Below are 13919 nucleotides of genomic sequence, written 5' to 3'. Positions count from 1 at the left end.
GCCCAACTATTATTCCTCTGGACCATTTCACAAAGCCGGGGAATATTAAACACCCATGCTGGGAAGACAGGCGAATGCAGGATGGTGCAGAGCCCAGAAAACGTCTTGAAAAACCCCTGCGCGGCCTTCATTATTTCCCCCTGAAGGAAACCTTAGCAAAGTGTTTAGTTAGAGAAAAACCCACATTGACATTGCCCCAAAGCCTTTAATCTGTCCTTTGTCACGGTCCCGCTTTGTGGCCAAGGGCTGGCATTTTGAACACTCATCCCCACCCCCTTGTCCCGTTCTATGGAAGCAAAAAAAAAAACAAAACAAAAAAAATATATACTAAATAATAAAAAGTGTAAAAAAAAAAAAAAAGAAACCTGCTGGGAAACAGTTTTTTTTTTTATCCCTAATACAAAAGTTACGAAAAGGTTATCTGCATTCCGCTGGCAACGACCACAGGAAAAAAAAACAACAAACCAAGGCTGGCTTATTAAGTGCGTATCCGAAGCTCGTGAAACAATGGGTTAAGCCTTTTCAGTAAATCCCATAATAGCTATTTTTAGCATTTGCATGCATTATGTCGTGTTGCTCCAAATAATTCAATCCCGAAACATATGGCAGAGAACACAGAAGTTAAACATGGGAATTATCATTTTCCACAATTCGGCCGGAGAGCTGCGCATACTCCGCATTCCAAACTCAAAGAAAGAATTTCCGAACGGCAGCCATCTTTAATGGGGCGCGATAATTATTGTTTTATATGAAAAAAAAACACAGGGTCGGTTTGAAGATAACTCTAAAGTCTATTAAAAAGGTAATCCAGGGTAATCACTCAAAGGGCTCACAATAAGTAATAATAAAAATTATTATTCCTGGATTGCATTTACTTAAGACAATTCCGCATTGATGCATATTAATTTAAGAATATTAAGTGAAACTATATGATGAAGGATACTCCTTTTTTAACACTATAAACATCTCTAAGGACTTACACTATCGGCTTTTATTTCCAACTGCTACTGCAACTCTTAGGGGCAGATGTACTAAGCAGGCAATGGCATCTCTTACACGTTGAAGTATACAATCCACGGAATGATGCGGGAGTTTTTTTTGCTCCTAGTAAACAATCCCCATAGAGGTATTCACTAAATGAGAGCTACCCAATTAGGGAGAAGTACAAAGTCTCCTCTTTCTGGACTAATGCCTCAGCTTGGCAAATTCTTTCATTGCCGAGCCAAAAATAAATGCAGAGCGCTAAAAGCCATTTCTATGCCCAGGAGGCAATCTTGAATTTCTAGCAAGTTTAAGTTCAAAGAGCAAATGTGGTGCAAGTGGACGGTGACTCAGGATACAACCTACAAAGAGATCCAGTATAGAACTTAGCGGACCGCAGAACAAATGATCTCTGGTAATTTCTAGAGTTTCAGCTGAAGGTCAGTAGCTTGCGGACACCTTAATGCCGAGCATACCTCCTAGGTGCCTTCAAGAAACACCAGGAACATGTATGAAGACCTCGCACAGCTGTGCTATTAAGGCTATTAATCATTCAACTGACCCATAACTATTGTTCAGATATTTTGAACAGTTTTGGTGTTATTGGTTGCGAGACCGCTACAAAAATATAAAGCATAAGAAACAAAATCTAATCATGAGATCACAAGGAGGGTTCAGCTCAGTCCTGAGTCTTGACATCATCATGAAAAGATTTCCATATGGAGTCCTGTGACATCATCAGTGATTCCCAGTCTTGTTACGCTGCACTCTGATAAAGAGATGAAACAGTGCCGTCAAGTACATCAGATGAAATCTGTTAGCATCATTCTGACACGTCTGGAACACGTGTGGATAGTGAAGATGTCACATGACTGGGGTGGGCACCTCCTATCACACACACTGATGATGTAAAGCACATTTTCGGACTGCAAATGGCCCCCCGTAAGCTGGATCCTGAAGGGGATTTCATTAAAATGGGTCTGGGTATGATATCGTGAGAAACACGTTATCAAATGCAGTGTTTTACTTAGTGATTAAGCAGATACCAGTTCATGAAGCTCCCTAAATCCCCCCTAATCCAGGCACTCCAATAAACATTTAATGAGCAGAGGAGTTCAAAAAGGCTGGCGGGGGATTTAAACCTTCAATCTTGTTTTTATTGACTCTGGAAACTCAATTTCTACCTTCATGTCATCTGTTCTACTGACAGTTCTTCAGCTTTTTATATTGAAGTGTGATATGGAAGTGGGCAGAACATATAAAGTAGATAAAAAAAACATATACACAACCTGATAAGTAATTGTGGGCAGCTGCTGCTATAGACGGTATTAAAAAATATCTTAATGAACTTAATAAAAATAACACTGGGCATGAAGAAACTCTTATGAGGCTTGATGCACGACATACATGGATATATACAGAGTCATGTTTTCACAGGGTAAAGACAGCTGTGTATGCTGCCATCGGATGGCTAGGCAGGTGGTGGGCATGATTGGGAGGGCCGGCTCCACAGAGCACCCCTGTTCAATGGACCAGTTGGGGAGATCAAGGATCTCCCTTGAAGCTGGCGCACTTATATACACTATGGAGGTCTGTGCCACAAGCCGCATCATACCTCCTTCCTAACGATGTCATAATCCAGAGGCATGCTGTGTCACATTACTGGGTACAGAAGGATCACATTGCCTACAAAACGCAACTTACCTTTAAAAGGTTTCCTTTAATTACATATAACAGTAACAGTAGCTAATCAATAAACCAAACTGAAGCGTACCCCATTAGATCAAGTATTTTTGTCAACACTCTAAAAACTAAATATTAAATCTTGTTGGAGTACTAGCGAGTTCAGAACTTACATCTCTTGCCTTTCCATAAAATGCCTCCTGGAAAGCACCTTCTAGGGATCCAATAAAAAACACCGGATGGCATTCGCCATATCTACGAAAGTAGAAACAAAAAACACGTAAGGTTAATTCGAAACTGAAACCGGGCAATACTTCAGTGAATGCAAAGTGGGGTTGAATAAGATCCTTTACAAGCCACCAGGTTGGGAAGAATATAATTAGAAATGCTATGCTTTAAAGGTGCTGTTCCACTTTGGGTCTCTCATGAAACATCACCAGATAAGTGCTGCATCAAGTAAAGTGAAGTGACGCAAAATACATTTGTAATTATTTCTCCCCAATGCTCCCTGTCACTTAAAAGCTGCAGTAAAGGGTTTCTAGAGCAAATTCCGGTATCTATGTATGAACACTTAAGTAGTCTGACTTTCCACAACCACTCCCAGTTCCCTGGATTTTCAAGCAAATTCTTTCTGGGGTGTCAGAAATTGGAAGGCAGACACAGCAGAGCAGTGCAGAGGGAAGAAATTAAGAGGTCCTGCTGGGGCTTCAAACGTCATCATAACAAATGACGTTCTGCAAAGTCAAAATATTGACTTTCCTCCCAGAGCACGAAAGGTCTGAAGACAGCTATATTTTAGCATTACGTCGGACCCTAGTCCTTCACAAGGGCCACTGCCAGGAATCTCCCCAAGGGGCTGTCTGCAAATTATTGGGTATACGAATGATCAGACCTTCAGAAAATAAAGTGCGTGTGTGGGGGGGGGGCATTTGTTTCTTTAAATCGATCAAAAAGCTGAGCATTCATGTTATAGGTCGTGCATTTATTACCCTATATAAGAAAATACAAGTAAAATGAACATTTGATATTTGTATGCAATCCACATCATAATTTCATTGTACTTTATCTCATGATTGTGCTCCTAAGGAAGATGGGACTGACGGCAATAACATTTTCTTATTCTTTTTTTCTTCTTATAACCTGCAATTACCTGGAAGAGAACTCCGCTGTAAACTGCAGCAAGGCATCACCTTCGTTTTCAGCATTTTCAGGCACTTTGGGAACAAAATAAAAAATCAGAGTGAAGGCCAAGTTCTATTTTCCAAACAATCACAAGACAAAAAATGAACCATGTGACATTAGCTGTTTTTATAACCATAAATGTTTAACTGCAAAAAACTAAAATAAAATTTTAATGTAAAATACAGTGCTTGTCCACTCTTGTACATTTGTTGTGTAGAGGGGGATTAGGTAAATAATAATCGTACTTATTCGACAGTTCCGATCTCTTTGCAATCTAGCATTTCCATAATATTTGTTATATATTTGTTATTTATTGCTTGCTTGGGGTGTCTGTTTCTTTAATAATCGCATGAGCTAGAAGTGTTTTGAGAGCAGCGTCAAAACCTCTATTTAGCAAATCCTAGACTAGAATTTTTAATAAGTAATAATAAATTGTTATTTAAAAACAATTCTCACTGTGATTAGAATTGCTCCTGTCACTGATATACTTTGAATAATCTGTATAAATGTGGAACTCTGGTGAAAAATGACAGTGCCCACAGCTGATTGCATCACGTTTGGCCCTTTTGCTCCAGGACTCCACTTTGACGGGTATCCACTTTTTTTGTATTTGCGAGGAATGGCCACTTACTCATTGGAGACTTTCTGAGTGCGGAAGAGGAAGCCATGCCAAAGATCTCTCCGTCATCCACCCCAAACTCTGTAGCATCCTCAAAATCATCTCCATCGCTGTCACTGATCATGTGGATGTCTGTGCACTGCTGGGAAGGGGACTTCCGAGTGAGACCCAGAATAATTAATAATAGTTAGAATTCAACAGAAATTGTGCATGTGGCTAACAAGTATCCACTAACATTAACACTTAAGTAAAATGTTTATACTTATCACCCACCCTATCTGTACTAGCGTTGGTTTTTACCACCAGTTCTCTCCTGGCAGAAACATTAATAGAATTCCTAGAAACCCTTATTTGACTAGAGTGACCATTTCGACATAATACTGATTCATGCGTAGCTCTGGTCAATGAATAAAAGCACAGATGACTAAGGTCCCATATTGACTAGAACTGTTGCTTTACAGAAATGGCAAAAGTTAAACATTAACATAAAAAACATTCACCTCTTCTGACTGTTCTCTGGTTTGCACAGGGGATGTCCTTCTTGCCACCGTCAACCGGTGACAAGGATAGCTGATTCCTGAAGACACCAGCGTCATCTGCAGAAGAACACAAGAACGATGAGCCAGGGTGACACAGTTGACAATATTTCAATTAGAAATAATTGGACGCCTTGCAGCTGCTATATATACTTTTAACCTGGAAGCACAGTATTGGCAAGCCCAAGGACTGGTTTCTGGTAGCAAGAAAATAACATGGCCTTTTAAAACCCAGTGATCACATAATTCACCAAGCAACATAATATTCTAGACAAGGACACTCCAATAGTAGAACTGCCAACTTCTGAACAACAACTCCCAGCCAGGGTACACAAGAGATCATAGGAGCTGGAGTTCAACAGCAACTTGGGGCTTGACGTTGGTTTCCATTACCATGAACAATGAGACAGGTGGAAATTTAAATTAAAATGTGTTTTTCCAATCAATGATTAATGTTCTAAATTATAAAAAACATTGAAAAAATGTGTTCTCATAAGAATTATGATTATATATATATTTATAGTTGATTGTTGTGCTATAACTATGCAGAACTTTGTTATAGTAATAGTGTTGGGTCTGTCTGCACACAAAGTACAGTTGGATCATTTGGGTGGCTCTCCTACAAGTGATCTTTCACCTATTCCGATTAAACAATATTCTATAGCTGTTAAAATGGTAATTTCACACTTTAATATACTATGAGAAAAAGTAAAGCTGAATTAGAAATATTTATAGCAATCTTTTTTAATGAATGAAATGTAGAAGTAATCAACTATCTTCACCCATACAGAGTAGCTAGCATAATGTATAGGTTCAATCTTCAGCGCGATACCTTGTTTTTATGAAGCGTACACTTTAAGAAATCTTTATTATTACTAACAAAAAAGTTTTACATTTCCCAGCAGGCCCATGAAGTCACACATGGGTCCAACCATACTGCAAATGGAGCTGTTGACAGAATCATTGTGCTGTGTTATGTGGACATCGCTATGACATCACAGGACACCCGTATATTTTTTACGTATTCATTGAGCACTGATTCTCTAGCTTCCTTTTCTTTATTTCCCCAGACAGAGAAGTAACATTTAGCCACGTCCACTCCCCGCCCTCTTACCTTCCTAGTTAAGACTGTATGGGGCAAGCCCCACCCTATGCAGGGTTAGACCCACCCACAGAGCTGGCTAGTCCCCACCCTCTAGTGAAGACACTCCTCCCAGTAGAGAGCTCCAGGTAGCCTAGCCTGGGAAGTTCCCACGTATGCATATATGCAGTGCCCAAAACGGCAGCCTTCAAAATTGGGGCTCATAAACCACACTGCTTGGGCTGTCCTGGCAAATGGCTTGGGCGTTCAACAGGACCAGGTTCAACATTATAACTAATTCTAGAATTATAAACTTTTAAATGTTACATTCAACAGACTAGATGGAACAGCAACTTTAAAAAAAGTTGGACAACTAGGCCCTGTACTGTGTTAATGTTACACACACACCCAAAAATTCAACATTTTATCAATTTATATTCTGGATTCCTGGGAAGTATAAAGTATATAAATATACATACAGTCGAGTTCCATTGACCATGAGTAACTCATGAATGTTAGAACGTTTCTGGTTTTGGACCCCCTCCCCAAATGCCCTAAAACAGTAAAATATTTCCATTGTTATTTACGGCCCAAGCGCTCAAGTACTGGTACACATATCAGACACACATTGGCTGTAACGTAAGGTTATAAATAAGATACTAATACACTTTTCACCCTGGCCTCTGTGGTTTCCGATTGCAGGGATTTAAATCACAGTATGTCATTTTTTACAGGTTGAAACAAGCAGATTATCCCTGCCAGTTACATGCTAGAAAAGGGCCTGTTTGAACTGGCCCGGTGTTAAAGCTCACCTCCAGCGGGCCAGCGGGGTGAGGAGCTCTCTCTGTCACAATGCTTTCCCTAATTAGAATTCACTGCTATTATCTGCATTAAACTGTCACACTGACTTGAGGTTAGACAGCAGAATCGCAGGATCAATACGAGCTGGAGATGTCTCAGCAGCATGGTGTCCTGTCCCTTTCATCCTCCATAACATAGAGCATTATCTGCGCAGACAAGGCCATGTCAAACCCGTTTGACTTCATTTGCTCCTGACCTCTTTCTATAGTAGAATAACTTGAGATTCCCTCATCGACAACAGATAGTGCTTAAAATGGTCTGAAAAGTGCATTGGACTCCGCAAACTGAGAAATCAGCCCTTAATAACATCTGTCCACAGAAAGGCACAGCCAAATTACCCCATAGGCATGCGCCTAGGGTACCAATATATTAGAGACCCTGAGTAAACAAAGAGTGCACCCCTGCCCATGTTCAGCTCCCACTAATAGTCTGTGTATCCCACGCATACTAGATATATTATCTAAAAGTATTATAATTATTAATAATAATTTATCCGTTTGACAAATTACAATATTCTCATTAAATGTATTAATATATTTAATTGTCAAAGGAGAATATTTCACCTCCATGACTTCAATCTTCATCATGAAAGACCAATCCAAGTAAGCTTCTGAAAATCTAATTTCAAGAAATATATTGTTTCTACTAGGCCAACTTAGACCTCCTTACAAGAGAATTTCACTATGATTAAGCGCAGCGTAAATCGTTGGTGCTATATAAATAAAAGAAGATAATAATAATAATAATCGGACTAGCCCTCCATAATGTAAAGAGGAATCAGGGAGGTTCACCTCTCCTTCCAACTCTAGCCATAATTAATGCACCTCAAAATTGACTTAAGGTACTAATAATTACGGTTACCATGAATCATGGAAAGATCTGAAAAATGATGTATATTCCAGGTAATTATTCACCGCAGAGAAGTGGATAAAGGGGGCAGGTTCTATCGCCAGGAGGTTATGAAGGCAGCATTACTGCGATTGGGAGATAATTGGTGCTGACAGCTTTATTTAAGGTTCATTTCACTTTGCGATTTTCCTTTAGTTATGGGTGAAGCCGGTCCCCAAAGCCCAACCTCTCACACCTGTTGTAGCTCTTCATGTTACAGGCCAGTTTGGGCTTGTCACTTCAAATTAGCGCTATGCTGAGTCGATAACAGTGGCAATTACTTATCACAGGTTTAAAGAAGAAGAAGAAGAAAAAGTTTCTAATTCATCCAGAAGTACAGTGTCAGGAGGAAACAAACCTTCATTCCGAGAAGCTCGCGGTGGTTATTCTCAGAGCTGCCGTCCAGTCCTTTTTACTAAAGGAATGCGGTTACAGGAAACCACGTTTCTATTCCGAAACACCCAAGAAATATTTGTAAAACATTCCGGAACCCATTTTTTTTGCAGAGAGCCAGGACAGGAGTAGTAGCAGCGGGGGCAGATAAAAACATGTCCAGCATGTGAAGGTTACGAGGGAAAACTATATAACACCTTAAACTTCACACTGAATCCACAATGTTAACCTAAGATTTTTTTTTTGTGAATAATATTTTTACTAAATGCTGCATTAGAAACAATATTCTTAGTATTGGTGAATGTCCCAATTCTTCCCAAAAAAAACAAAACACGTACATTTTCTCTCGTTCATAATTTGACAGGAACATTTAATTGTCATATGACATAAAGCCAAGCACCGATAGGCGGTTGTCATAGAGACTGATACAATCATACAGAGAGTGTAGGCAGTAGTTTTTTAGTAGCAATGGCCCTGGATCATAACAAAGAAGGACATCAAGGCACCGGGTGCCATGGGTACTAAAGAATAACACATGAGAAAGTATCAGATTCTTAAGAAAGGAATAAAAAAAAATAAGAAGCAAGAATTTCTCATTCTTACAAATAACATAAAAGGAAGCATGTTGGATATTTATTATTAAATGAAGAAAAATGTAAGTAGGTCCCTCAACACGTGTCCCTGCATTCACAGCAACATGTGTGTGACACACCTATTCACACCCGGGAAACTCCTGAAGAAGTGCTGTCACTTCAGATAGAGCACCAGGAGCAGATGTATCTTCACGGTTACTTGTTAAAACAATGCTCTGTGCTAGATGACGGCATCGCTGCATAGCCTACCAGGCAGACACTATTTCTGCACAAACAGAACTCAGAGTTAGCTGCTATATGCATTTCTAATACATATTGTATTGTCATCATTTTTTTTAACCGTACACAGTGTCAAATATATATTTTTTAACAGCGTGTTTTGATCTCTCCATCTAGACTCCCATAACAGGTATAAAAAATGTAAAAAAAGACATTAATAGGTGAACAGCAATAAGATGAATCTAACTGAATCCAATCGCATTTTAGATTTAAATTGTCTTTTTCGTAATGTGCCCATTTTTAAATTGGGAACTGGGACGGAAAAGTTTACTATCGGCAGCAACATTTTTATTTACTCATCCGAAGCTAGTAAAAAAAATAATGAATAAATAAAAAATAAGGAAAACACTATGTAATATCAAACAGCAGAACCTAAAGGACTCTTCATCCAAAATGTTATGTGATGGTCTACTTATGTCTGTGGAATAGGAGGGTGCTATGGAATCATGCAATAAATATTAAATAATATTGTGTTGAGTGTTTTTAAACATACATTTTAGTAATTTGAGTAAAACATTTAAATAAATAATAAATAAATATATATATATATATACACACACATTATATATATATATATATATATTATATATATATATATATATATATATATATATATATATATATATATATATATATATATATATATATATATATATATATATATATATATATATATATATATACCGTATTGGCTCGAATATAGGCCGCACTTTTCCCCCCCACTTTAAGTCTTTAAAGTGGGGGTGCGGCCTATATTCGGGGTCTAGCGCCCGACGCCCGGGACATGCAGTCCCGGGCGCCGGGCAGGCAGCAGGGTTAGGATACAGATCCCCCGCAGCGGTGCAGGGGACCTGCATCCTACTCCCCGATACGCTCAGACAGCCTCCCCTGCCAGCACTTCCCACGGGGGGGTGCCGGCACGGGAGGTTGTCTAAGCGCATCGTCCGCACGATGCGTTTTACCACCCCCCCCCCGACTTACCGGAGCAGACTCCCGGGTGTCTTGCGGGGCCGGCGGGGGACTGTGATAATTTCCCGTATTCTCTATTTACCAGCTTCTACAATACTCTTGATAATTGTTAAAATGTACATTTGGATCCTGGTTAAAGGCTCTGAATTCTTTTAATAACCCATGAAAAACAAACGGTCCCTTTAATTCCCTGAAATTAATTATTTTATACTTTGTAATAATAAATATAAAAACTACTGACATACGGACAGTAGAACTGCTAGTGGAAAGCTACATGTATGGCACAGAGTCCATTCATTTGTTATAGTGATGAGAACACAACCTTGCATGATCCCAAAGGTAAGGAAAAAGGCCACATGTCTCAGTAACATTATGCTTATACTTTCCTGTATGTTTAAGGTTTGAAAAAATAAATCTTAAAAGATTGCGTTTCTAATGCCCAAGCTGGAGGTGTCAAAATTCAGGATGTACTGACAGAAACAATTAACTTAACAGAACCTGGGAGCTTAGCAGAGGTGGAGAATGCCTGCAGCCACTTTTAAGAAGCATTTTTGGCACGGTGCGCCTCCCTGCTCAGATTTAATGAGGGTTTTATGGACACAGAGCTTCCTGATCATATGAACAAATGTGTTTGTACAGTGGAAAATTCGTTTGACAAACCAGGCACGAGTTCTCTCTGAAAACACATAGCGCTTAACGCAAAACTGTAGATGTTGGACAGAGTCACAGCTCGTCTTCCGAGGAACATTTAATGGAAACGCAACACTTTACCAGTAATATGACGAGGATGATCCTGGGATTTCAACTTGGCGGATGGTTTAAAAAACCATGCATTGCACACAACAGATTTATAAATATAGGGCAGGACAAGACCAAAGAGCCAGGTCGCTGCTACCCAACTACCATTCTGAGATCCTCGTTGAAGGCTCCTAATAAAAGCAATCTAGCTCCTAAAACTTTCTGTCTGCCCAACAAATGTATTAAGTATTGGATAAAAATCTACTTGGCTTTTTCCAACTTATATAAGCAATTAAAAATAAATATGCTACATGATAAAGCCTTTGGTGGATATACTATTAATGGGGGGAAATGCATTGTACCTTGTGAATACTAAGGGGGTGAGTAAATGGTTAAATATTTGTGGTGTGTTAGTTTAGTGTCAATAAATATTAATAATATTGTATGGATTGATACCAGATCCAAAGTCATCACGTTTGATTACAAGTGCCGATCACTAATAAAGTAAGGACTGGACTCCTATAAAAGTGTAAATCTTTTTGTTTCTGGGGGAGGGGGATAAGGAAAAATAAAGGTGACAGATTTTTTGAAAAAAATAAACTTTGTTGCACTTCAGTATTGCTATACGTTCGGTCTGTAAGAGCTTCTGTTCTTATCCCTTGGGGATTGCTGCCCCCCCCAGAAGATAAAGTGTTAAGTGTCCAAAAGTGGTTATCGTTTTCTGAATTACAAGAACCATAAAAAAGGACACTCTGCACAAGCTGCCGCTGAATGTCACCTGAAAAGCAATCACAAAAGGGCTCTGTCTTGGCTTATCTTTGGGCTCGGTCGCTACGGCAACAAGCCGAGCAAACGCGTCTCCGCATCCACGCATTGGCGAATCCCACAGAAGCTGGGGCTAAGGAGGCATGTGAAGCCTGGCAGAGATTGACTGCATTAATACATTAGCAAATACTGTGAAACACTGGATAAATGTCAGCAATTATGGCGAGGAGCGTCTAATAACTTTATCCATTGCCTGTCAAACCCCCATGAGATCTGATGTACGGCTGCCACTCAAAGCCCGTCTGCAATTTTATCTCTTTTGGATGCCCCGGTCCGCCGCTTTTGGATTTCGTACTTTGAAAAGTAATAAAGTCGGAGGCTGCTCATTCTGTGCTGATCACAACGGTCAACAAAACCAACAGATAGAGGGAGAAAGCTATACTTCCCACGCTCGTGTCAACAGCCGGGGCCAAGCAAGTGTCTGAGAAGGGTCTGTAAACAATAGGAAGGCAGAGAATAGGCAACAACATCTAACCAAACCGCCCAATAACGCCTCCGGGGCCCTATATATATGGGATACCCGATTCCTGAAACCAGCTCGCAGCCCTTATACCCCACTAATGGGATATGGGTCTGTTCTAGAGTCGTCCTAATCTATTAGGAGCTAATAGTCTGTCCTTTTGAATGAATAAATCCTTCTGGATAATTCCATTTCAGACAAATATCCCTGATTTCTTCATGCCATGATGACTCAGAGCTTTATGGTGCAGCAAAGGATTCTGGGTAACACCAAAAGGCATGGGGTTTATTCACTAAAGGAAGAGTTTGTAGGAGGTTGTGGTTTTAACTCCCTCGTGTGATTATTCATTATGAAAGGCCAACACTGGCCCATTTCTCCAGAACGAGGACTGCGCTGGCCCTGTATAATGTCACAGATTTAACTATGCATTATACAGGGCCAGTCAAGCGCTTCCTGTAGCAGAGGTTCCCTGGGCTTGCACTTCCTTGAAGTGAAGCCATGGAGCTGAAACACAACTCTCCTGGAAACTCTCCCTTTAGTGAATAGCGTACTCTCTGTCTGCACATATTATCCGGTTTGCATGCACACTATTCTAAAAGAGACATGCAAAAATGAACTAATGGTAACATGATAAAAACTGAGCTTCTGCGCCATTTTGCTATCTCACCGAGTTCATCTCTCCTCCTGTCCATGATATCTGATGATAGGCAGTGCAGGCGTGTTTTGCATACTATTAGCAGATTTATTACAATTTATGTTTTTGACCAAACCACTTTTTTTGTTTGCACTCCTAGAAACTGGTTTTCCTTTCAACAACACACGGTACACAATTAACAGTAAAAACTCAGTTAAAATTACTTTTTAAATGTTCCCATGTATCCAGTGGTAGTCGCGATGTATGGATTCTTTGTATTTCTTTCTACTTAGCTCAATTTAGCTGTATAGCTATTCGGTAATGTAAAGAAATATTCCCTACGCAGATATCACGGCTGGGTCAGACTCCGTAATAAAACACACTCATTCATTTCAACTAATTGGCCCATTTATTCACAATTAACCCTCTGCATCCCCCTGTACTGGAATACCACATTTCACTGTGTTGTGATGATATCCTCATCATTCAGATTTTATTTTCTATGTATTTTACATTTCTCTCCATGGTTCTTTTGGCGCTCATGAGCTATCATACCTTATCTGTGAGCAGTTGCTACATTAAAGAGGAAATGTCGCCTTCACATGGCTGCCTGAACCAATCGACAACAATCAGCAACTTCACAATGGGGAGAGATAAGGTACATTTATTGTATAGAACTATAAAATGTAGATTTTGAGGGAAGAGGCAGATCTGATTTAAGGGTACAAGAAACTTGCAAGCGAGGGGCCGAGTACGCTATTTTCTGGACACAGCCGGCTGCGGTGAATACCGGGGACAAGACGGCAGAAAGAAATCAGCACCAGCAGGTAAGTGAAGGCAATTCTGTAAATTATATTAAAAGCAAGGCATGTTTAATTGTTTCCTAATTAAAAGTAGCATTAAATGCCAAATTAATGCTACTTTTAAAGTATGATCTTACTTCATATCTAATGCTAATGTGGGTGCGCAAGTTTCCATCTGTAGAAAGTAGCAGTATTTGGTTTTAAAAAAATTCCGTTTTTTCCAGCAGTATACTTTATATATTTGAGAACATTACTAAAGAAAAAGGCACACAAAAAAAAATCAAGAAACTATAAAAACAGGTTGTATCAAATAGTTTGCAGTCGTATTCATTGCGTTTTAATCATGGCATAAAAGTTTTAAGTAGAAAGCCTTAAAAAAAGCTCACTTTTTGTA

General features: G+C 39.5%; 1 protein-coding gene across 1 annotated transcript in view; it reads right to left on the bottom strand.

Annotated features, from left to right (window-relative positions):
• The window catches only part of FAF1 (Fas associated factor 1), a 99531-nt gene that overhangs the window by 37761 nt on the left and 47851 nt on the right, over nt 1-13919 (bottom strand). The window contains exons 9-12 of the mRNA XM_053469842.1: nt 4966-5061; nt 4478-4619; nt 3815-3878; nt 2838-2919 (exon numbers count right to left, since the gene is read on the bottom strand). Of these exons, the coding sequence (XP_053325817.1) occupies nt 2838-2919; nt 3815-3878; nt 4478-4619; nt 4966-5061 (384 nt within the window). The remainder of the gene's footprint in view (nt 1-2837; nt 2920-3814; nt 3879-4477; nt 4620-4965; nt 5062-13919) is intronic.

The sequence above is a fragment of the Spea bombifrons genome, chromosome 6, assembly GCF_027358695.1.
Source record: "Spea bombifrons isolate aSpeBom1 chromosome 6, aSpeBom1.2.pri, whole genome shotgun sequence".
Classification (NCBI taxonomy): domain Eukaryota; kingdom Metazoa; phylum Chordata; class Amphibia; order Anura; family Pelobatidae; genus Spea; species Spea bombifrons.
This window is presented reverse-complemented; position numbering and strand designations above follow the sequence as displayed.